This window comes from Archocentrus centrarchus, chromosome 20 (assembly GCF_007364275.1).
Source record: "Archocentrus centrarchus isolate MPI-CPG fArcCen1 chromosome 20, fArcCen1, whole genome shotgun sequence".
Taxonomy (NCBI): Eukaryota; Metazoa; Chordata; class Actinopteri; order Cichliformes; family Cichlidae; genus Archocentrus; species Archocentrus centrarchus.
In genome coordinates this window covers 21,592,550-21,618,248 of record NC_044365.1, presented here as the reverse complement: position 1 = coordinate 21,618,248, position 25,699 = coordinate 21,592,550, and the positions used below count along the sequence as shown (strand labels likewise).

Sequence of the window (25,699 nt, the reverse complement as noted above, 5' to 3'; positions counted from 1 at the left end):
AGCTGCTCTCTCTAATTGTGGGTGACAAGTGCTGATGGTTTCATATTTGAGGTGTTCTCCCAGAGGTGGTTAATGATTAGTTATGAAATGTCAGATCCTGCAACACCTTTAGCAAAGAAGACAGAATCATACACTACCTACGGGCAAACTAACTGCTGCCAGTTGGTACAGTTAGCTGACCATTTCAACCCATCCATCCATCCATCCATCCATCCATCCATCCATCCATCCATCCTGAGCTGGAGCCTATCCCATCTGCCGAGAGGCAGGATACAATCCCACCATTTCAACCATTTCATTTATTATTTTTAACTACAACTTTAATATCTATTCATTTCATTATGTTAAATGACAAATTTTAAAATGTTTTCCATTTTTTTGTGCAGTTATATGCACAAAAAAAACATGTGATATATAGATATGCAGAATTTCTTCTGCATATCTACAGTTTTGCTCATATTTTAACTGTCAGCTAACTGTCTAAATCATTTCTAGTGTGATTAATTTTCACAGTTCTGATGCCCAGTACTGTGAAAAAGCCTTGAGCCACCTCTCATTTATTTATAAGTAGGTGGACTTTCCAGACTTTCTCCTAATGTTTTTTTCAAAGTGCTCTTGAGCAAGGGCTTTTCAGGCTTTCTTTTTCACTCATTTTCAGTCCAGTCCTTGTACCTGACCATTTTCAGAGGAATGTTTTTTTTTTTGGTTTGGTAAGCCACTCAACACTGACCTATGAATCACTCAATCATGAAAAAGACACTAAGTCGTTGGATAAACCAGCATTATCTCTGCACTTTGTTACCAACACCGTGTCGCATAATTTGTTCACAGTTCTTTTGTTGCTGAAAACCAGGCAGATCTCAACATGGTGTGCAAGAAGTTCAAGCTCGTTAGAATTGTAGAAACTCAGTTTTTGGCTTATGTTCTGTATTTCTATGTATTTCCACTGTATTTCTATTTTATTTAGCCACCCTTTCCTATGGTTGATCCACAGCCAAAACTTAACAGTATATTCCTGGCTCATTGTTAAACAATTTTAACTCCTTATGCAGACTTTTATCAGAGTATTAGAACAGTTTATTACCTTTAAATATTTTTTGTCTTTTACCTAACCATTACTTTTTGTTAACTGTTACATTTCTACTGAAACTTGTTCAGGTTCACATTTTTCCGATTAGCTGATCTAATATTTTCACTTACTGCTTAGTTACTGTAAATGTACCCCCTGGGGTACTTGTATGCCAAGTTGGAAATCACTGATATAACCTTTAAGAGTTTCTTGGAAAGAAATCTTTCCTGTTCTTTTGTTATGAAGCACAATCTGACACAAAGTGCACTCTGTTACACTCTAACAAATCCTCCTCCTCCTATTCCTATCTCCTACATATTTCCTGTTACCTCATGCAACCTTGCTCCAGACTTGGCTCTCACTTTGCAAAGCACTGTATACAAAGAACATCAGTTCTGCCACTCTTCAGCCCTTCAATCAGACTCCCCAGCAGCCATGAAATGAGCCATATGGGGCACGGTCAGGGAATAGAAAGAAAGCAATGGTTTTATATACTCGGGAGCTTTTCTTTTCCTGGCTCCCTTTGCTTCGATGCAGACAGCTTGAACAAGGGTAGTGTAAGTGCTGGTCTTGGCAGGTGATTTCAAATACACAGACTGTGTATTTGGACAAGGAAATGCTTTGATTTGCAGAGCAGCAAGAGCAAAGTAAAGATGACCAAGCATTTAAGACAAGACAGGGGAGTTGTTCCCCCTCATCACCTCAATCCACAAGAACAATTAGCTGCTGACAGTGACACAGGAGCCCAGTAATAAGCTCCAGCATAGTGGTGGTGGTGGGGAGAGACACCTCATTCCCAAGCATATGGTGCCACTTTAATCTGCAGCCTCTGTCAGATGAGTCTGGCTGGTAGACAAGGTTTCTTTTAACTGATTACACGCTCAAAAGGCTCAGGCGAAGAGAAGAAGAAAAGGAACACAATGCAAGAAACCGGACGCATGCACAAAGTCTGAGACAGAGTTGCATTTTCCAAATGAGAGGATCTTTATGCTTCCTGCAAGAGGTTTAGAGCTGCTTTTACAAATATCCAAATTCAAGAAGTTGCCAAGGAAACTAGAAACTACAGCCTCTAGTTTGTTTTTTTATTTTTTTGCGTTTTTTTTTTTTTTTTTAAACATGATGGAAAAGCACTTTCCTGAGCGAGAAGGCTGCGATTTGCTTCCTTGTTATCTAGGGTCACAACCTGCCATCCATTAGAGGCTCTGAGTAATCCTCATAGGTGAGCCCAGCCTCAGACCTGGTAATCATTGAGCTGACACCTTCTAGTATTGTCACCCTCCATCACATGACCCCCAGAGGCCAGCAGGCTAGGTATTGCAGGAGTAACATGCAGCTCCCCTAGAACTTCTCATAATCCTATTAGCCCCAGTCATCTGAAATGCATTAAAAACATGTGCTGATTGATCCTAAACCGCAAACCTTCTGTGTCTTGATCACAGCGGAGAACCTCTTGATGTTTTACTTTTCACATGTGGGTTTATCGAAGTGGGATCTTTTATTTTTTTATGTGACAAGACAGTTGGATTAAAGCGACTCTCAGATGTTATCAAACACAAACAAACGCTCTTCAAACAGGATGCTGTGAGAAGAAAAAATGCTGAGCAACTGTATCATTTGAAAAGGTCTTGACTGTGGAAAAAAAGAATAAAACGGTCCTATAGTCTGCAGGGGTAAAGAACAGATTTAAGCTAAGCCTTATGACTTCCTTATACAAAATGCCCCAGAGATCTTACCCTTGCACAGAGCATTTTGTATATGTCTGAAGCAAGACCTTTGTTAAAGCAGCTAAAATACAGATTTCTGCTAACATTAGCGAACCTGTGTGGTAAAGCATGAGATAACACAAACAAGACACTGGACACTTAGGTAGGCATACCTTGCTTTTCCTGATTGAACCCCTTTTTGCCTTCAGAACTATCTTAATTCTTCATGGCATAAATTCAACAAGGTGCTGGAAACACTCCTCAGAGATTTTGGTCCATATTGACATGATACCATCATACAGTTGCTTCAGATTTGTGAGCTACACATCCATGTTGTGAATCTCCCGTTTCACCACATCCCAAAGGTGCTCTATTGGATTGAGATCTGGTGACTGCCGAGGCCATTTCAGTTCAGTGAACTCACTGTCATGTTCAAGAAATCAGTCTGAGATGATCTGAGCTTTGTGGCATGGCGTGTCATCCTGCTGGAAGCAACTATCAGAAGATTGGTACATAAAGGGATCAACAACAACACTCAGGCAGGCTGCTGCGTTTAAATGTTTCCTAATTGGTACTAAGGGGCTTAAAGTGTGCCAAGAAAATATCCTCCACACCAGGGGTGGGCAACTCCAGGCCTCGAGAGCACCTGTCCTGCAGGTTTTAGATGTGTCCCTGATCCAACATACCTGAATCCTCCTCAGTATGCAGTCAAGTTCTCCAGCGTCCTGCTAATGACTTCTATATGTGATTCAGCTGTGTTGGTTCAGGAACACATCTAAAACCTGCACACCGGCCCTCGAGGCCTGGAGTTGCCCACCCCTGCTCCACACACATTACACCACCACCAGCCTGAAGCACTGATACAAGGCAGGATGCCCCCATGCTTTTATGTTGTTATGCCAAATTTTTTCTACCCCCTGCTGGATGTTTAAAAGAATGCAGGTTTAGGTAACTCCAGCACTGGATTCACTTTTCAGACCAAAATCTATGTCCATCTTTTATATACAGATTCTGTAACATAACACAAACTACTTTATGGTAGCAGCAGCAACCACCCAAACCAGACACTTTGTGTGATTCAGTTTAAAAAACTCTGCTAATATCTCTTGAGATTACTGTAGTAAAATTATACCTGATCATAAGGGGAACATGAATCTCTCCAGTAGCTGTGGAGATATTTCTGTCAGCACCGAAAACACAACATCATGGAGAGCCTTGAAGACAAGTTAGGCAATCGTGAAACTCAGCTGTGTTCCTCACATGGGAATCACGAATACCTGAAAAAATGTTTGTACCGACTCAGCAGGTGCTTATCAAAAATTCTTAGATACTGTTAGTGCTGGACTAAATATCAGGGCATCTTTAGAGTCATTAGGATGCATCTGCTGGGAGCTATTAATGCCTGAGCTAGATTTCATGACAACCCACAACAGTGTTGGGTATATTTCAGTGTTGAGCATTGTAGTGGACTGAAAAACAGACCAACATTTTCATCCCTAGAGCCAGTCTGACAGCATGTCTAAAAATAGCACTTTTGCTGTTGAGGATGTTTAACATGCACAGCTATCAAACAATGTTGATCAAGCTATGAACCCTTAAAAAGCCATCATCTTTCAGTAGACTGACTGTGTGGAAAACAAAAGATTTCAGGACTATTCTCTCTGTCTTTTTTTCCATTCAGTGCTAAAAATATGCATTTCTGTAGCTTTCAGTGCTCCAGACAGCTATATTCCATATAAACTCCATCACAACCAACACTCAGAAATCCTCTTAGACAACACATTTACACCGGCTTTTAACCGAAATAGAACTTATGGACCCTTTCTGCCCCTTGGGTCCCTCTTGGCATAGAGGGTGACCATCAGTGGGTGGAGGTGCAGATTGGAGTGGCATGGCTGCAGCTGGGGAATGCGAGGAATTCCTCTTGTAAACACCTCATGCTCAGACGGTCCCCACACACACTTATCTCCCCATGCCCATCGCCCCCTTTAATCATCATAATGGCTAGTTATTCATTACCATTCTGTTTGAATTTCCTGTGGACTCTCCTTGCTCTGGGCAGGTAGGTCTGCCGCTACTGCCAAGAACTCAAACCTTTGTTTACCTGAAGCCCCACATGGTACATTATTCACTTTGATACCCCCCAGTGGGCAAATAGAGCCTGTTCTGATATTACTGTGTACAGTATACTGGCTTTCAAATGTCAGCACCTTGAAAGAGAGCAGCTTTTTCTTTCCTTTCTTCTTTCTTTCTTTCTTTCTTTATATATTTATTTTAGAAGTCGGGCTGTTTTGCTTAAGCCAGGGCTCTTTCTGGTCCTATGGGAGCACTCTTTAGCTGTAAGATCATAATAGGCTCTGGAGTAAACTTTATTTTTCTTCTAGGTTGAATAGAGCAGCTTTTGGTTTCTTTTCAGCGTGGCACCTTCCCCTGTAGTTCCTGTTTATGAACCCCCCCCCTCAGTTTAATGAATGTAATTTCCAAAGCGGCTAAGCAGCCTTTGTTAATACTGGATGGCATTTAGAGAACACAGGAAAAGAAACACAGGCGCAAGCTGGCTTTCCTTCCTTTGCTAAGGTAAAATCCTGTTTTGGTCACTTGCTGTTTTGTCGGACCGGAGGGAGGCGCAAAGTCCATCTAGAGCACATAATGTGCAGCGTAAGGGGCCCATGGGGCTGCATTCCAACTCATAGTGTACCATTCTCTACCAGTCATGAGGGACGATTGCTTACAAGTACAAAACCAGCTCACACCATCATAGCCACATTCCCTTAGAACATTCCCATCAGTTTGACTTTCAGTTTGCAAAAGTCAGAAACCAGATTTTCCTTTCCCAGGAAATTCCCTGATAAGTTTGTGTGAGAGAAGTCTGCCACTCTGGATGGGATAGCTGATATTGGTTGTTTTTCAATATTAGTGTTGGCTTTTTGCTGATAAGAGAGCAGCTGTTAATTCTGTTCAGCTACTGGCCACTGAAAATTCCTTCTGAAGGTTGACAGTAAATAGGAAGGGAAAGGCGTTGAAATGACCAGCACTGTGACCTTCATCATACTTCACGCATCAGAAAGAAGTGACAGGATTTGTGAGGGGGTAACCTATGGCGGAAATCCCGTTGTTTTCGATTCATGTTTCAATGGGTTTTGAGGCTCTTTACCTTTCAGCAATCACAAATGACAGAATGGTGTGAATGGTGTTCAGCAAAACAGAGAACAGATGGAAAAATAGGCTAAACTTACTTCTTAATATTTGTTGTTTTAGCAGAGACTGTACATAAAAGATGTACTGTGACATCACCCATTGTGGGCTCTTATTTTGAAGCCCCAATTAGGCCACTGTTATTTTGTTTGCTGAGTCAAGTGAGGAAGGACACTAACTGAGAAGTGGGGCTGTGCTGCATCATATCCACAACAACACCTGTATAAAATTTTTATGGGATATAAAAGTGTCATATTGTGACATCACTGATATAGCAATACCCAGGCATGTCTGACAGAGAGAGCAATGTGTCAAAGCACAGTACTTTGCAAAACTGTTCCTGCAAAAGATGGAGTAAAACCAGGCTATAAAGGAAGAGATACTAGCAGCTGGTGATGTGTGACCCAAACATGAGCATGGCTGGAGCACTCCTTAGTTGAACTCCAGGGAGTATCAGGGTAATTTTCCTGTGGACTTCTACAATGATTGCTTTTTGCAACCACATGAGTCATCCCCTTGTGGCCAATATAAAAAAATGCAGCTATAAGGCACACATTCAATTCAGTAATTTATATAGTGCCAATTCACAACAGCAATCACCTCAAGGTGCTTTAAAGGTTAGGACCTGACAATATTAGAAAAAAAGAAACCCCAGCAATCAGACGACCCCCTACGAGAAAGTACTTGGCGAAAGTGGGAAGGATAAACTCCCGTTTAACAGCAAGAAACTGAAGGCAGAACCAGGCTCAGGGAGGGGCAGCCACCAGCACCGACCGGTTGGTGGGTGAGGGAAATGAGAAGAGAGCAGAGAGCAACAACTGTTCCCAAAACAACAAAACAGTTGATCTACTGCGATGCTGTACAGACACTTTAGGCTTTTGACAGCTAACTGATGGATTAATTCCTCATTTTGAGCACTAGATTCAGGATACTTTGAGTAAACCTGATTTGGCTTAAAGTTGACTTCCAACTACATCAATCGAACCATGTCAATTAAGAGCAAAAATGCTGAAAAATAAAACATCTTGGAGCTATTGATGCCAAGCTTTAAACTGAGTGACAGCCTGACATGAGTAACTGTCTTTACATCTACTTAGATTAGACAAATGACAAAAACAGTAGTATTACATAAAACTGGTCCCTAAGCATCGGGCACAAAGAATAAATGTCCTCATTAGTGTTAAGTGCTTTGCTCATATGTTCCCTAATACCCATTCATGGTATCACAGCATGTCAGCTCGCCCTGAGGAAGCTGTCAGCCGCAGATGTCAATACCCCTGCTGACCCTGCTCCCTCCCCCCAACCATTGCACACATGGCACTGGAGGATTGTCCCCCAGAACAAAGGAGTGGGGGGTTTCTGTGGAGGACGGGAAACCAAACATTCCTGTTACAATGGGGAGAGTGGCGGGCAGGTTCAATAAGCAAACACTTTAAAATGTTCTGTATACAGACCCACTGTTCTCAGACAAAGCTGAACCACCACGCTCCAATGGGGTATTTGGTGATGCAGTTTGTTCTTGATGCCATGGCATTTTAAGAGAGTTTCTCCTATTATCTGCTTTGTTTCTGCCCATGTTGCCTGAGAAATAAAGCACTTGAAGGCCACTTGGGGCAGAGACTTCAAGTTAGGAGACTGGAGGCTTTCTCGGTCTTCCCAAACTTTATCCAAGAAAAAAAATAAATAAAAAATGGGGCCAGGCAGTCACTGCAAGCAATCGCTCCTCTCTCCAAGAACTAAGTCCAGTGAAAACCCTTCAGGGCACGTTTTATTAAGTGGCAATGTTCATTCATTTTAAAGGATTTTCAAGACTTTTAAAGGCTAAAATCGCACAGAAAAAAAAAATTATTCCCCAGTTAAACTGTGATTTTCCAGAAAGCTTCTAGATAACTGACCAACACGAGCTCAACTTTTGCTGATGGCATTTTCTTGCCCTGATATCAATATTCACATGATGGCAATGGATTATTGATGCTCTGAGCTGATAGAGTATGAATGAAGATATCTTGCAGTGACACGTTCTGCAGCACTGACAGTGATTTGAAGCCCAGACCTTCAGTCACCGCTGCTCACAATTGCCTGGAAACCCCGAGCAGGTTTCAACAAATTGGATGTTTAATATAATCAATAAGCGGAGGTAAGAGCAATCAATAAAACACGCCGGATGTGCAGAGTTGCGACAGGGTGATGTGTCTGATCTGAAGTAGGGAGAAGATGTAGCCGACTTACCTATTGCACAAGGTGCACCGTAACGTCGGGCAGCCTACTCGGCGTATCCGAGAGAAATGCAACCCAAAAGCCGCCGTGTCACACTTCACACCATCCAGGCGCACATGATGCCAGTCCCCGTTTAGAAATGTCAAAATCATGAGCTGCAAAAAGAAGCCAGTGGTGCCCAAACAGCGGACTGCAGGCGCCGATCGTGTCGCTGTGGGTCCCCCGGCCCCTGGGAAGCGGCACAGGCGCTGGACTACATGCGCAGGGCGCCACCCTTTGCTGGACCTCTGGACCCCTCTGCGCCCACCTTTCCTCCCTCAGCACTGACGCCGTAAATAGTGGGACGTGAAGCAACCCCGTCCCAGCTTCGAGGCAGCGTAAATCCGCCTCCACTGGTAATGAAACTGTGATCCGTGATCTCTCCTTAATGCCTGATGCGCAATTAAGAGGCGCGCAGGACGCCGGTGCCACCCACTACAGGAGGTTCTCGTGGTGAGTGTACGGACAGGGAATTTTAATGAGGGCTGCTGCAGAGTTTCCTCCCTGATCGAAGGGTCGCGCTGAAATCCACTGTCCCAACAGGAAAACCTTAAAGTTACCTTATAGAAAGAGGACCGAATGACGCAATGAAACGTCAGTGAAACTGAACTCTTGGCCAATTGCCAGTCAGCAAAGTGGGACATTCGCTTACCTCTGTGGGACACCTGTTGATGGAAATTTGTTTTAGACATCCACACATCCTGGACAGGCCTTCCGTGCAGTGAGACCTGTGAATATTAGTTCACAAGTTAATTTCTACACCACTTTTATCTTTGTCTGTTCCAGCGTGCAGCTGCAGAGTCTATGAGGCATGGATGGCTGGTTAGTGGATTAAGAAATTATACTTTAAGTCTTGAACAAAGTTAAAAAGAGAGAAAGAACCAGGTGGAAACATAAATCATATTCTTACATTACATATTCTAGACTAAATTTGGATATTAAATATTTTGTGATTTACTGAGAGAAAAATTAAACAGCACAGACATAATTTTGCTTTGAAATGTTTTTATTAAAATATATCATTGGTACAGCAAAACTGATCCAATGCCACTTATTCCTTCCTGCTCCACGTGCTTGGGGACTATGGAAGGTTATTATCGGCACTGGATTATTTATTTATTGCCAGGCAGAGCTAAGTCGAAATATCGATTTATTATCTAAGAAATTTTGATACAAGCAAGCTGTCGGTATTTATCTTTAATCTGTTTCTAGATTAAATTTTGTTTTTTGCTTTACTTTCTGTTCTTTTTTCACTGTACTTATGCTTTTCATTGGTAAAAACATTTTTTTAATTATTATAATTGTTACTTGTTGATAAACATTTCATTAACTGAGCAACATCAGTGCAGATATAGATTATGCATGCCTTCCTCCTACATTATCATTTTGGCTAATTTTCTAGCTTTATTAATATTTTAAGTCCTTTTTTTAATTTTGGCAGTCTTAGTCTTCTATACACCTGGCATTTGCGGTCTTATTTTATGACCACAATAACTATGCTAGCATATAGTTAATAGTGGTACAAGATATATATGCATTGCCTGGAGGAAAGTATTTAAGTGTAAAACATCTCAAAATGGGGACACAAGAAGACTGAAGTCCCCGGTTTAACCAGCTCACTGACATGCTCAAGTATACACAATTTCATTAAATATGTGCCAAAACGTTTGGGTGTTACTATTAAAATTTAGAAATTACTGTGGGTGGTAAAATTTGAAACTTGCCAGCCTTTGCGCGTGACCTTAAGATGCCTTCTGGGGTCTGAGTCATGCTTCCCTCCACTTCCCCGTTCCTCCTCTTACCCCACACTTCTAAATACCAAATCTGTGGGGAGGCTCTATCTATTATGAGGTTAAACCACTTATCTTATGGGACAGAACCGAGGACTTGAACCTCAGCTGGCACCCTGGTATGAAGCAGCACATCACTGTACCAGAGGCCTACATCAGCAGAGTAAACAAAATCTGGTGTTTACTGGGCAGGAGGATCATCAGATGATGCAAATGGTCTATAATCAGTGGAAGAGCAAGAACATGTCCATTTGACTAAATCTGTCAGCTACTCTCTAAATTAATATTGCTGCCTTAGGTATAACGATTTCTCAATAAATAAATAGGTTTTATTTTGTTAAAAAAAAACAAAAAACAATCATAAAGAGGGCATTTGAAAACCGTAGAAGTCTCGGGTCAAATAAAGCATAAATATGGCTAACCCTAAACAGTAAGTAAAGTTATTACATATATAAGAAATAAAAGAGCACTACAGTGACTTCCATTCTGCTGCAGAGAAATCACACCTGAGGCTCGCAAATGATGACGCACTACTCCCCTCTACAGGCTAGAGCGTAGCATTGCATGCAATTACAAAACGTGACTCAACATTTTCTGCAGACCTTCATTAAGTCATCCATCACAACCACAGTCTCAGTGCAAGCAGCAGCTGCAGGGCACTCTATGAAAAATGCAGTATTACAAAACAGGTGCTACATTTATTTAATTTTCATACAGGACATAAAAATATATATATTTTTTTACAATCATTTTCACAGTGTTGAGCATATTTCGGAGTTGCCCTTCAGTTCAGACGGGTCTTTTTCAGGTTGGAGGTGTCTGCTGCTGCTTTACGTTTACGTGACGGTGTGCCTGGAGCTTCTTCAGAGGGAGCTTCAGTCAGGTAGTACAGCTCAATGGGTGGTGTTGGCTCCTTAAGGAAAGAAAAAAATAGGCAGGGTTGTAGCCCAAAAAAAAAAAAAAAACATATATGAGAAAATACTTGTGTCAGGATAATGCCATTTGAATTTCTAAAATAATGTGAAACCATCTTAGAAATTCAGCATCAGACTCAGTTGACATCCGATTCATTTGCTTTCCTGAAAATAAAAAGCTCTGCTAACCTGCATGAGATAGTCTGCAATGTATTCTGGCTTCAGGCATGTGACTCCTTGTGAGGTAGCCTCTGAAACGTCGACTTTGAAGTCTCCGGGTTTGAGTCGACTGAAGTCTGCAAAGAGATGTGTGGCCTCTTTGTACAGGGACGGGGAGGGACTGGGAAGAACCTGCAGAGAAATTACAGACCGCGTTTTTTGCTGTTTGTGGACTGAAGTCAAATGCAGTAGATGAAGGTAAACCTGCAAACAAGTAGATACTTTCCACTTCAGCGTACTGTTGTGATGTACTCATTTGACGAAGGTGACGCTGTTTTAAGACACTTTTATGATGCTCTCTAGGCACAGTTCCCCCCTCACAACATAAAAAAAAACAGGTACTCGATCTTGTCTAAAGACTGAATACTGCTGAATGCGCCTCATAAAAGAAAAGCACTGAGAAACCTTCGCCCCGCCAGACTGCAGCAACCGCCTGAATCCTGATTCTCTGCTCTGGTCGATGTTCAGCATGACTGTCCATCCACTGAAGGCTCCCTGAAAAATACAAATGCTTGCTTATAGAAAATATATGTCTCGCGACAGTGGCGCTAATTCTGCATACGAGCCTGGTTGTACCTCGTTTTCAACGTGTCCCTGTAGGCATTTTCTCCAGCGCATGGCGGCTAATGCCAGCCTCTTTTGTTGGGAGGTGATAGACGGCAACGCATCCAGGATGGAGCCGCTGCCCCACTCATACTCATCCTCCTGGATCACAGAGAGATTTGGATACAGAAAGGAGGAAGAAAATATTATTCAGCATTTAAAAAAACAAACAAAAAAAAAACCCCTCACCACTGATGACTCTGTGACAACAAGAATTGTTAGTTAATGGCAGTTTTCATGTAAAACACATTTTTTCTTATTGCAGGAAACCCTTCATGTCAAATTTCACCCATTTTTGTGCTCGCTCAAAATGGCAACTAAAGTCTAACGACTACGTTTGGTTTTGATCGATCAAAGCATTCAGCGCTAATCTTAACTTGTTGTGGCAGAACACGTTGAAAGTTTTGAGAGGACTGCTTGGTCTGAAGATCATTTGTGCCAACTGATGGGAATACTGGGGAAAAAATACGGCCTGTGAAAAAGTATTTTAACTTTTTCATAAATTCATGCAGGCCAGTCAAGTTCTTCCACATCAAACTCACTCATCCATGTCTTTATGGACCTGCTTTGTGCACAGGTGTGCAGTCATGTTGGAACAGGAAGGGGCCATCCCCAAACTGTACCCACAAAGTTGGGAGCATGAAATTGTTCTTATCTTATTATGTGGAACCATTCGAGTTCCTTTCACTGGAACTAAACTTTACATTTGGCACAATGCAGTCACACAAGCACCGTTCTGGCAACCGCCAAACCCTGATTCATCCATCAGATTGCCAAATGGAGAAACGTGATTCGTCACTCCAGAGAACACGTCTCCACTGCTCTAGAGTCCAGTGGCAGCGTGCCTTACCACTGCATCTGATGCGTTGCATTGTGCTCGGTGATGTAAGGCTTGGATGCAGCTGTTCTGCCACAGAAACCCCATTCCATGAAGCTCTCTACACAATGTTCTCGAGCTAATCTGAAGGCCACATGAGCTTTGGAGGTCTGTAGGGATTGACTGCAGAAAGCTGCCGACCTCTGCGCACTACGAGCCTGAGCACAGCAGATCATCTGCCTCTATCTCACCCTATCCCTAGCATTCTCCTCTGTCATGTCAACCCTCTACATCCATGAGCTTTAAATTTTTTTTGTATTGGGGGGGGGGTCAAGAAAACCTTTTTTTTTTTTTTTAAAATCAGAAATGACCGTGCTATGGCTCTCTCTGTTCATTTAGATAGGGCCCTGGTCCTGTCTAGTCTAAAATAACTGCCTAAAGGATTACAGAGATGACTGCTGTGTGGTTAGACTTGTGTGCAAGGACTCTGCTTGGAGGTATTGGTGGTACTCAAGTGCTTGAGTTGGGGAACTGTCCCCAATCAGTATTCCACATTTCCAGACTTAACGATATTTTACTTGAGGCCAAACATTTATTCTGACCTGAATGAAGCGACCCACAGAGCGACACGCCTCCAGGTACGAGCGATGCAGGATCCATTTCCCAGCTGCCATTGCTGCCAGATACTTTTCGTTACGCAGGGGAGTCCCTACGATGATGTGCGTGCAGCTGGGGTCGAAAGATTGCTTATCCAAGACTACACCGCCTACAGTAACAGAGAGAGAGAAAACTAGCCTCAAGACATGGTTTGCCTGTACAGGGATGGTGGCTACAACACTGATAACAGAATGGCATGAAAATGCGATATATATGTGAAGTTATATCCAAAACATCCCAATTGTAGGGTGTGTGTGTGTGCGCGCGCACTTATTTCAGTTCTCAGCAATACTCCAACCAAGTTTAAAGTCTAGCAGATGAACGGCTGTCAGGATATTATTAGTAAGATATACTCAAGCAGAAATATACTGTGAAAGTTTTAATAATGATATAACTTGTCGTGACCAGATAATCTGATTAATGTTTTTTTTTTTTTGTCAGAGAAAACATTGTGCTGGAGGAACTACTCCCATATCCTGGAGGCAGATCCTCAGTTTTAGTCATCAGGGATTAGCTCCTCTGACTTCCAGCCTGTGATGTACCGCAGCATGATGAAACGCTGTTAGATCCCTAATTAGATGGGAGACATACCAAGCTCCTCTATGAGGTGACTGTAATCAATGCGCTCCTGAGGGCTGAGGGAGGACATCTGAAATCTGGGTGGCTGTTTGTCTTCCTTCCTCTTCTCCTGAGAAAAATAAACAACCTTTTAGCACTAGTAGCTTGCTTGAAAAAGACACACAGATGGTGTGCTGCACAGTGCAAATTATCAGTTCATTATTATGTAACTGAATAACACAAGCATGTAGCTGTCTGCATAACTCGGGAGAGTGGAAGGAAGTGTTACACAATACTGAGCAATTACATTTTCATTTAGACCAAATTAAAGCTCCACAATTTGTTGTTAATATACATTTGAAACCCTCACCTGTGGTTGTGGTGCTACTGCGGGTTTGGCGAGAGGAAAGGCGATGCTGGGAGCTTTAGGAGTCAGGATGTCATTTTCTGGCTCCTCTGCAGGAGAGGTCGTGATTTTCTTGCTCATATGCTGGTCAATGACATCACAAGCAGCTGTGAGAGCAACAACGGTGAAATATTACCACAAAAACCAAACTTACTGGTAAAAAACTGAGCCCAGCATACCAAAGCAATCTTTCTCCAGTACATACATGCATGGGCTTGAAATAGACATGAGACTAACTTGAGAACTCTCAACATTAAGCTGCACCACTTACTTGTTACAGTTTAGACTTGTTATTCTCATTTACAACTTCATTCTAGAAGTACTAGAGTAGCTTTGCATGATTCACAGTTCCTTATTTATCTAGACAGGTATGTATAGCTCTATTTAATTAATTGCACACATTTAAAAAGTTAATGCAGCTGGATCCTCGTTTCTTACCCATCTCCACCAGCTCTGAGTCTGTCATGGAGTCCCTCAACTGCGGTCCGTTGTCTGCAGTGGGGGGAGGTGCAAGGGGCTCGGAGTGCTGTGAGGGACTCCCAGGCCACTGTAAATTATCAGCGAGCTTGGCCCTCTCCTCCCTGGCTGTAGGGTCGTCCCAAACTATCTGTTCACTCTGAGACGGCTCTGTGTTTATGTCCATAGCTGCTTCTCTAGGAACCCTGAAATCATGACACAGAATCATTACAGGACTTCCCACTTTTTTAAAGCAAATAAAATAGGCACCGTAAATGTTTTAAACTAAAGTCTAAAACTCCACAAAAGTCCATAAACTGTTGCCAGATTCTCCAGAAATACAGATTCTTCATTCAAAATTATTTTAGTTTTAACATAAAGCAGCTGCTTTCATACCTCAGAGCTTCTAGAGTCCGTCTGTTACCGCTGCGTCCAGCTCTGCTCCCTTCGGGTGTGTGGGGGCTCGAGTTGGCCCCTCCGGATCCTGTCCTAGCGAGCCTCACTGAGGTACGCCTCCCCGTCGTCAGTTTGGTGGCTGACATGATCTCCTGCAACTGTCTTTGCAGGTTCTCTCTCATCTCTTGAGTTTCTGAAATATCAGGATCAAAATACGTAAACTTCATGTATCATCATGTTCAATGAAGACTCATTTTTACCTCCGTGACAGTTTCTGAAGTTTTTGCATGAAAATTTTACATGAAAGTGCGACTAAGAAATTATTAATTTCTAAAGTCAGTCTGGCTCAGGATCCATAGGTTTTTACATTTTAAGGATTCTTTACTGTTGCAAGACAGAGAGAAATATGACATTTTACATCATTTCTTCAAAAACAGATGTCAAATAATGAAATAAGAAAAACTGTGAGACATGAACTTGATGTTCTCAAGATGACTAATCCAGATCCAGATATCGTTCTCATGCATGGTAAGCAGCCTGGACTCTCACCCCTCCTTTCTGTGCTATCATTCATCTCTTCTTGGTCTGTGCTTCCATCACTTGCACGGCGTAGGGTTTCAGCTTCTTCTGCGGGATTGTGCACAGACTGAGACAAAGATAATTAAAGATTAATTAAACAGGAAAAGAAACATGATTAATTGAGACATCCCAGAATTAATTGCACAGTATATCCCTGATGTCCTTGAGAAATTCTATTCCACACCAACACTGAACCGCTTCACATGTCTCAATAACTCTGACTTTCAAACAGTCATGGCCACAGCTGTGAAACTTCATCATCAGACCCACCTCGTCTTCCTTTGCCTCCCTGGTGTCTTTGCGTTGTGTTCGTGTTAAAGGTGGTGACCTCTGAGAGTTGCTGGGCACCTGGCTCAGGTTTAGACTCATCTTAGGGTTGTAGGTGAAAGGATAGAGAGACTCCGGGACATGCCTCTGCTCCTCAGCGCACTGAGCAGAAGGAAAGCAGCAGCTTGTTATTGCACACAGTACTTATCCATACACAGAAACTTATAAGGGCTTTCACAAAAATTAATTGAATAAATCGATTATGAGGAGACACATAATTAAAATGATGATGTCTCTGAATTTACATATCAAAGCAGTTCTTCATTTGGTATTCTGCTTTTGTTGATGAGATGCTAATTGCTTCCCCTGGGTGAAACGTTGCAGGAGAATACAAATAGTATCCAAATTAAATCAAACGCATCTTAATAAGGCTTTGTGTATCTTTATGTAGACATCATTTCTTTAAACGCTTGTTTAAGCAAAGAAAACAAAATATTTTGCCTAATTCCTTGTGTGGGTGTCATGGCAGTTTAGAAGCATTTAGCTTGAACCTTGGACTAAATCCTTTTATGGGCACACTTTATGGGTTTATGCCCTCAGGCTGTAGAAAAGCAAATCAGGAGAATTAAAGACTGAAAGACTAAATCAGTCACCTAAACCCTCCAGAAATTGGGGAAAACCCTGATTTTTAAATTACTGGGAAACGCACCGCCTGCAGCCAGTACTGGGAGACCACATGCAGCCCTCTCTCCTTCACTCCTCTGTATTCCCGAGTGTTGTCCCCCACGCGGCCTTGGTAAATGTAGTGTGTCACTGTATCGTCACAAGCCCATCTGAAAACAAATTAAGATATGTTTGTACTACTGGAATCTGTATTTGAAAAAAAAAAAAATGTAATTAAGCAATAAAGTCACATTTTCCAGGGCTTTCTCACAACATTGTTGGGTTACTGCCATCCTTCCTTTCTGAAGTAAGCAAAATATTTTCCCCAATTCTTTGTGCAGGTGTCAAGATGTTTTTAACAGACTGAAGGAAAGCAAAATAAGTGAACTAACAACTAAACTGTTCACAAACAAAACTATCTAAGTAAAGAGGATTAAGAGCTGTAGTCATTTATGGGGGAAAAGTCATCTTTAAAAGTCATATGATGACCAAATAAGAAAGCACCGGTAAAATCAAAAATCCTCATTTTGTGGTTTTAGCATGCATACAGGTACAAAATGGAAGAAGGGCTTAGCTGGGCAGCAGAATTGAGCGTAACCGGAGACCAATAACCCTTTTTACTGTATATATGGGCACCGGGATTGTTCAACAAAGCCTTGAAAAAAAACATGAGTGTCTCTTTTAATTAAAGTCTGCAAACCTGAAGTCAGCTCCAAGCGAGGCAGCGATGGCATTCAGTTCACTCTGCATTTTGCTCAGTTTCTTTCCCACACAGATCACAACACCATTCAGCGGACCAGCTTCCTTTCCTGGGCTCTAAAACACAAACATCATATTATTTTTGTTTGTAGATATCACAAACGACAGCCTACACATTCTGTCCTCCATGGGCTTGGTAAAATATTTTAATTATGTAATTATCTGAGTTATTATGTTCATGATTGGAAAAGTTATTTCATCTCAGAGACCCGTGTGTATTTAAATCTAATATTTTAGATGTGTTTTGGCTCTGTAACCACAAGGCATCAGTACCACTGTTTACCTCTTTCTCAGCTGTCTTTGCAAGCTGGGGACTAGCAGAGACTGCCTGCATTTCTGAGACATTATTGCGCGTGCTATTGGCCAGCGCCACCTTCAGGTTCCTGTTGATGACATCAGTGAGTGGAGTCTCAACCCTCTCTCCTGGCTTTGATGCCCCAGCTGGAGTTTCCATAGCTCCAAGTGCATCCTAAATAATGCACATATTTAGAGAAACACCACCAAAAATGTCAGTGAATATCCCATACTCGAAGTGTAAGGTACTCAGTGAATCCCACCTTGACATTAAAAGAGGGCCTGAAGAGCTGGTCTCTGTTGAGGAAACGAGAAGGAGTGTCCAGCTGCAGGGAGGGCTCCTTCTGAAGTGGGTTCCTTCTGCCACCCTCCTGGTTTTGTTTGGGTGTGTTGATGTCCTTTTTGGGCAACATCTCATCCAAAACAGAGCGAAACACTTTGCTCTGAAAGCGGCCTAAATCCAGAGGGGTGACAGCCTTACCACTCCGGGGACCCAGCAAAGGGATTTCAGGAGATGAATGAGCTGGTGGAGGCATAGTTAGTTTCTGGGAACCCCCGACAAAACTTTCTTCATCTCTCTCTGTGGAAGAGGAAAATGACAACAGTCATTCACTGGGTCTACATTTACACACTAACATAATGCACTCCATCTGTGGTCAGGGTTTTTCCTGCATAGAGGGTTTTTTTTTTGCGCTCACCAAAAAGGTTTAAGCCAAAGCACAAAGAAAATCCCAAATGCTGATATTTTTTTTTTTTAAAGGTTTTTGTTAACTGTGTTTTAATTTGTGGAAATGGATATAATAAACATAAATTTATCAAATGGTCAGAAATAAGAATACACAGATTTCTGTCAGAAAAGGTAACACAGACTAATTGCGTTCCAAAGACTCAATCTTAGCCAGGAAAAACTCTGGTGGCAATCATTAACAGTCAGGTCAAACTGCTGCTACAAATCAATGCCACTTAAAACTTCAGTCAACCTCTATCATACTGTTTAATTTAATGTAACTTATAACACAATCAAGAGTGCTAAGGATTGCAGATTATAAAAACAGATCTACCAAAGGTAGGGGTCTAACCTGGTGAGGGTGGCAGGTCAACTAAAAATCTTTCCTCCTCTGCTTTCGTGCCAGTTCGAGCAGACTCCAATATCCAACGCATGGTAACAGCAGGAAGCCCCCACTTCTTTGCTGCCTGGTACTTTGTGCCCTCGGGGCTCTGCAGCACCAGATGAGTGCTGGCCAGCATGCCTTTCTTCTGGTTGGCCAGGCGCACAAAGTAATCCTGGACACTGCAGCAAGGAGAGAAAAAAAAATTAAAGATTTAAGATGCATAGATCCCAAAGAGCAGCAGGACACGGGCTCTAAAGTATGCAGCAGAGAGAGTGAAATTAAGTTATAACAAAGCACACATAGCCCAGGACGGCTTCTTCATTTATTAAACAGTTGTATTATCCTACTTTCCTGGAGCAGATAGAAAAATTATATAAGATATAAATTCATCCTCATTACTGCCCTGAACACAAAGCAGCTGCCTTCATATTGAATTTTCATGTTAATGTTTATATTATGCAGCCTAAATAAAACCACTTGTACATGCAAGGTAGTCATACTCAGCTCCAAGGTGCTTGGCCAGCTCCACCAAAGACTCCCTCTCTGCTCCAGTGAACTGGCTGACAGAGAGGACGCAATCTTTGAGAGGAAAACGTCCATCCATCACTGGAACTGGGGTAAACAAAGGGTTGGAGGACAGCTGCAGGACACACTCCTTCTCCACACACATGGCCTGAAAGTAAATGAGAGACATACAAAAATTAAAAACAGAAGGCACTCTCACAGCATACAGCCCTGTTAACAAATCTGTAAACTTACCAGCCAGGTATCAGTGACCACCTCGTCCACTGTGGCCTCAACTGAGCACCCCAAGAGAGGGACCACAGCATAGTCTGCCACAACCCGGGAACGGCCCATCAGCACTCTGCCTCCATGTTCTGTCACCAGCAGAGCCAGCTGTCCCTCAGCCTCAGTACCAAAGCCGACAAGAAGGAAACGTTTCCCAAAAAACAGCCCTGCCTCGCTGGCTTCCTGCAGGGTGGACTCTGGCTCTGGCCCATTTGTGTGGTTTGGTACCCAGGGTTCAGGTTGGGGCTCTGCAGTAGTACTAATGGACTTCCTGCTGTTACTCTCTACTGGTGGTGGAGGTGGCATATCAACTGGAAGACAGAAGGTCAGAAACAATTTGTTTTACAATATGTAATCTTATTCTGTCAGCTGCCTTGTACAGCCTCTTAATCCCAGAGAAACACCCACAGTAACAGATACTTACTCACTGTAGGGTCATCATCCATATACTGTGACAGTAGATCCTCCTCTGCTTTCTTTTGTCCTGGAGTGCTCGGGCTGCCAGCAGGCAGAACAGTTGAGACCCGGGATTTAGGAGTATGGTGGACTGGCACCACTACATCAGCTGAAGCAGGAGGCAGACATTCGGGGTGGAAGTAGCTGGCTACTGGGAGCAGAGTGCCCTTTGAGAAGCTGTCTATTAGCCACTGCACTGTTACTACATGGGGCCTGTGAAGTAACAAGGAGACACAACAAAAGTAACATATTAATCATCTTATCTTCATGCTGCAACTTGCCTTTTTTCCATACAAGTGTTTTTAAGGCTTCTATGTATTTTACTCTGATGTGCCTACTGAGAATCCCTGCAACCACAAAGGCTGGGATGTGGTTTAAGATACAAATAAAAACAGAAGGCAACAATTTGTATATTATTTAAGACCTATTTTGGAAGAAAAAAAAAAAAAATCAAAGCTTGTGGAAATGTTACAAGGATAAATTTTCGACTTAGAAATGTTTTTAATGACCTCATTTTAAATTTGATGCCAACAACAAGCTTAAAAAAAAAAGTCACATCATCTCTTATTTTAACACCGTTTTTGGCCTTGTTCCTGCTGTACAGATTTCACTGGATCCTGTTTCTTTTAATGAAATTATCTACCATATATAATGAAATCCCCAGATAATGACAGCAGAAATATTACATTATTATTGTTACATTTTTTTTTTAAATATATGCCCTCACAGTCTTTCAGAGTTCCAAAACCCTCCTCATCTGTATTTCTGAGAGACTCTTGTGAGTTCAAGCTATACCGAGCTTTAATTTTCTCAAATGTTCTTAAAATTTATCTAATAAGATAGAACACATTTTCAGCCCAGTACAACATCACATAATATTGTATCTACACATGTATGTAGAGTAAAACTTTGAAATCTACAATTTTTTCCATTAATTTGAAAATTGGATCTATTCCATTCATCATAGTTAGATTGAATCATTATGCAATTCAGCCAAACACATTCTGGTATGAAAAGAAACAGAATCTCCATGTTATATTAATACAGGGGACATAAATATTATGAAGACTATTACATTTTTGTTGTTCAGACCTGTGAGTTGATTTGGAGAGAAAATTATTGAGGTCCCGGTCGAACTCGCCCATGACCACATGAGTGAGCTCCTCACTGGGCTGGTTGAAGCGCAGACCTCCTGCAGCATTTACAAGACGCCTCAGCTTCTCCAGTTTCTTCCCTGACAGGCCACACAGATACAGCTGCGTAACATTTAACACAAAGTGACAGAAAGCCTCGAGTTTAGCATTTATAGACTCAACTCATATGACAAATATGAATGAGGAAAATCAATTTTACAAATCAGTTAATCTATCCATTCAGTCTCTTCTGCTTTTCAGGGTTAAGGGGGTGGGGGGGTGGAGTCTATCCCAGCTGCCACAGGCAGGGTACACCCTGTACAGGTCGCCAGCCTGTCGCAGGGCTAACACAGAGAGACAGACAACCATTCATACGCAATTTAGAATCACCAAATAATCTAACTGCATGTCTTTGGACTGTGGAAGGAAACCAGAGTACCTGCAAACATGAGGAGAACATGCAACTTCCACACAGAAAGAGCCCAGGTTTGAACCTGGACCTTCTAGCTGTGAGGAAACACTGTTAACCACCACACCACCATGCTGCCCTCAGTAAGTCTATATAAACATAATATTTTCGTACCTTACAGCCATCCAATAACTCATCACCAGGGCACATGGTGAGATCCAGACTCTCTATGGGGTCTGGAGCCTCCAGATGGCTGACAGTGCTGTTACTGGTGAGGGCCGTGTCATTTATTGTCCTACTAGTGTTCACAGAAATGTTGCTCAAACCCAACAGTGATGGGCCCTCTGGAGATGAAACAAGCGACACTTCAATTATTAAAGACATACAGGTTCTAAATACTGTAGTAACACTTCAACGCAATACGAAGGACAAAGGTAACATTTTTAAATGTTTAAAAAAAAGAAGAAAAAACAAAACAAAAACACAACAAATGGGAGCATTAACACTGCGTGACTCACCGTCCTTCTTGCTAGTACCAGTAGGTGTAGACGTGTGTGGCCGAGTGGACTTTGAGGCATTGCGCTCCACAGTGTACCTGCTCTCATCTTGACAGTAGCCCTTCTCTATGCTGTCAAACAGCCAGTGCAGAGACACGCAATACACATTCCACTTCTGAGCACACTCATACTTCTGACCTACAACCAAGTACAATGCATGAGAATCAATGAACACAAATGATGGCATTATATTCAAGAATAGCAAAAAAGATTAAAAACAGTCACGTTGTTTTATAGCTGGAAGATTGGACTCTTCTGGCAGTATTTAACTGTCAAAAAAAAGTAAAATGCACTGGAACTGGTGGTGACTTACCGGTTGGTTCATTAACAATGAGGTGTGTACACTCATTCATTTTGAGTTGACCGGTATAGTTGGCCCCATGCTGCTCACAGAGCCTCTGTACTTCTTTGCGCTCTGTACCGGACAGACCTGTCACACAAACAGTACAGCCACGCAGCACAGGGCAAAGATAGTCCTCTAAGGGCAGGTCTGTATATCTGAAAAGACTGGAAAAGGTGGACAAAGACATGTTTCTGATTTACAGTGTGAATTTACACCAACTAGGAAACACAAGTCTGTAAATCACAGTACATACCTATCCTGTGATTTCTCCCAGCACGCTTTGATCCACATTGGCAGCAGGATGGGTTTACCGAGGCTGGCTGCTACCAGGTATTTTTTGCTACCCACCTCTTCTGCAATCAGGTGTGTGACAGATACATTTAGATCCGAATAGGCTCGTCCACCCATGAGCTGCACCAGATCCATCAACTCGTCCTGCAGCGCGAGACAGACACACACATAAACACATCACAGTACTTTATATTTTATTAAAATTTAAAATGAATGTATCCAGTTCTCCAGGCGGGAGAACTGGTGCCAGGAGAACCACCTCCTGCTCAACGTCAGCAAAACAAAGGAACTGATCGTGGACTTCAGCAGGAAGCAGCAGAGGGACTACCATCCACTTGTCATCAGTGGTGCTGAGGTGGAAAGAGTGGACACTTTCAAATACCTGGGAGTGACCATCTCACAGGACCTGTCCTGGACTCATCACATAAACATCACTGTGAAGAAGGCCAGACAGCGTCTCTACCTCCTCAGGCGGCTGAGAGACTTCAAGCTCCCACTCAAGGTGCTCAGGAACTTTTACACCTGCACCATCGAGAGCATCATGCGTGGGAGCATCACCACCTGGATGGGAAACTGCACCAAGCAGGACTTCATGGCCCTAAAAAGGGTGGTTCGTTCAGCTGAACGGACCATCAGAACCACCCTCCCCAACCTGCAGGACATTTACACCAAGCAGTGCAGGCTGAGGGCCATGAAGATCCTAAAACAGCCCAGCCACCCCGGACACTCTCTCTTCTCCCTGCTCCCATCAGGCCAGCGTTACCGCTGCCTGAGGACTAAGACTGAAAGGTTGAAGAAGAGTTTTTACCCACAAGCCATCCGTCTGCTCAACTCTGAGCCCTAACTGGACCATTATTGCACAATGTAAATATTATAATTTATAAAAGTGTGTATAGTGTATAGTATATAGAGTATAGTGTATAGTGTGAATTACTTTTTTTTAATTTTTATTCTTCTTATTTATATGTGTGTGTATATAAGGTTGCAGGTACAAAATACATTTCACTGTGCATTGTACTGTGTATAACTGTGCATGTGACAAATAAACACTATCTTAAAATCTTAAATCTTAGATTCTTCTTTTCTTACCCTTACTGCTCTGTCCATGCTGGTGCAGCAAATAGTGACATCAGCCATGGCCATACTATAGACAGGCTTCTCTGCTTTGGGGACACAACGCTGTTGCTGCAGGCAGTACAACACCACCAGCGGACTCACTATTCTGCAGCCAAGCTGTACAACAAATTAAAAACACAAGAGTTAATCTCTGGTAGCGCCTCATGCACTTCTGTAAAATTCAGAAGTGACATTTCAGTCCATAAAAATACAGAATTCGACCTTCTTGCAGTGAAGAAAGGCTGGAGATGTGAAGCTGGTGAACACAAACAGAGACTTGTCCTTCTTATCCATCTGCAAAACATCATCTTCTGTGATGGTTTTCAAATACTTTTTAGACTGTAGCTCCAAAATGGCCTGAATAAACCAGAGACAAACGTGATTCCCAATTTGCAATGAAAGAGACAGTAAACATTAACAGAAAGACTGGAGCAGGGAGAGGGGCTTACCTCGTAAGCTTTGCCAGTGTAGTCTTTTTTAGGTTCTTTACTTTCCACAAACTTGACAATGAAGGCTTCCTTTTCTTCCACAGACATGGTGACCCTGCACAGTTAAAAGATCTGACACCTTAAGAACGATCAGCAAATACCGAACTGTTTATGGCTCGTCGTAACGATATACACACACAACACTGGTTTGCTACTAGCTTAAAATAATAACTTAATAGCTGCTTACCTTTAACAGATGAACTCAGCGTATCAGTAAAGGCAGTCTATGTACTCCGCCGGGAACCAGTATGAATTCTGACTAGTCATGGGGAGCCATTTTCACCTTAATGCGGCAGGTCAGCGAGTATCATGTAAGTTTCTCTGAGGCTGCTGTCGCTTTTAGAAAGCCTCCACCGACTTTACATTAGCTGTGCAACATCAATCTGTGCGTAACCAAGTTAGAGCATTAATACATTCAAAAAACACCAGTTGTCATAAATCAACTGCCAGAGTCACAGAGGTAAATAATTTTAACTGACATACATTTTATAATAATTTAAACGTAGCAGTTTGGCAATGTAAAATACTATCTTTGTTGATAGTGTTCCCGCCTTTGGCGCAACTTCCGGCGTTACCTGCTAATCTGACCGACTGGATTGAATGTTTCAAAGGATCCGCTACAGACGCCGGTGTTGTTCCGAGAAGTGATCATCTGCCAAAAAGTGATTTCCAATATTTAGCAAAAAATGACAGGCTGTATTTAAACGGTTGTAAATTACTTATTGGCTTATAATCTGTAAAACATATCAAATATAGCTCTCATGAATGATAACAAGTCAGCCTGAGCGAGAAACAACATTCCTGTCACCACGAAGAAGCCGCAATCACTTTTTGGCAAAGTGACTTTTATATATTCTTTATTTATCAGGATAAAAAGCGTCATTGACATTAAAAATGTCTTTTCAGAAAGAGATCTGGCCAGTATGGCAGCAGAAATTCAATAAACATCACAATACTAGCGAGATATTTTAAGTGGCCAAAATTGGTTATAATGTATACACAATAAGGAGTCATAAAGATACTGGCAGAACAGGTCATTTCTGCTGTATTGACATTTTTATAATAATTATAATTTTCTTGAATTATCTTAGGCTTGTGAGGTAAGACCCAGTTCCTAATTCATAATATTTATGTAGCTGATGTAGCCCACTATTAATTCAATATTCACATCCTTGCAAACTTTTGGCTCTCAAATAAACTGACACAATACAAAGTCAATAAAACAATCACGTTTTATTATATTGACCTGGCTAAATATTATTGCTGCATCTTGTAAATAACACATATCTTGCTGAATCCAGCTATATATGATATGTGGTTATATCATGTATAGTTTTGTATTCAAAAATGTGTGACATGGTCCAAGTAAAATACACACTGGTGTGAAAGGGGTGCATCTATCAA

General features: G+C 42.0%; 2 protein-coding genes across 4 annotated transcripts in view; both read right to left on the bottom strand.

Moving 5' to 3' along the window:
- tmem108 (transmembrane protein 108) overlaps positions 1–8,651 on the bottom strand; it is a 56,043-nt gene extending 47,392 nt beyond the window's left edge. The window contains exon 1 of one of the 2 annotated variants that reach the window (XM_030756678.1): positions 8,197–8,651. The gene's annotated coding sequence lies outside the window, so the exon portion shown is untranslated. The remainder of the gene's footprint in view (positions 1–8,196) is intronic. The other variant, XM_030756677.1, reaches the window with a different exon arrangement.
- An 827-nt stretch (positions 8,652–9,478) lies between these two features.
- topbp1 (DNA topoisomerase II binding protein 1) lies at positions 9,479–24,858 on the bottom strand. 2 transcript variants are annotated; one of them, XM_030756666.1, is made up of 29 exons: positions 24,779–24,838; positions 24,483–24,678; positions 24,257–24,350; positions 24,030–24,164; positions 23,781–23,924; positions 22,654–22,835; positions 22,371–22,564; positions 22,019–22,195; positions 21,675–21,844; positions 21,051–21,214; positions 19,927–20,171; positions 19,473–19,813; positions 19,214–19,386; positions 18,681–18,892; positions 17,865–18,181; positions 17,591–17,776; positions 17,249–17,364; positions 16,595–16,718; positions 15,889–16,047; positions 15,589–15,685; positions 15,040–15,232; positions 14,626–14,849; positions 14,152–14,294; positions 13,815–13,911; positions 13,169–13,332; positions 11,723–11,851; positions 11,552–11,641; positions 11,117–11,278; positions 9,479–10,926 (listed from the first exon to the last, which is right to left on the bottom strand). In XM_030756666.1, the coding sequence occupies exons 3-29, from the start codon at positions 24,341–24,343 to the stop codon at positions 10,798–10,800; spliced, it is 4,554 nt and encodes a 1,517-aa protein (XP_030612526.1). In that variant the 5' UTR covers positions 24,344–24,350; positions 24,483–24,678; positions 24,779–24,838; the 3' UTR covers positions 9,479–10,797. The 2 variants fall into 2 exon arrangements, with proteins under 2 accessions (XP_030612526.1, XP_030612525.1); XM_030756665.1 differs by having other exon boundaries at positions 24,483–24,858.
- Positions 24,859–25,699: the final 841 nt, after the last annotated feature.

Excerpts from the sequence above, each read along its gene's own strand:
- topbp1 (XM_030756665.1), bottom strand. The coding sequence starts at position 24,343 with ATGTCTGTGGAAGAAAAGGAAGCCTTCATTGTCAAGTTTGTGGAAAGT. Across the intron at positions 18,182-18,680 it reads TGACCTGCCACCCTCACCAG|AGAGAGATGAAGAAAGTTTT; the intron begins GTTAGACCCCTA and ends CCTCTTCCACAG. Across the intron at positions 11,279-11,551 it reads TGCAGTCTGGCGGGGCGAAG|GTTCTTCCCAGTCCCTCCCC; the intron begins GTTTCTCAGTGC and ends ATTTCTCTGCAG.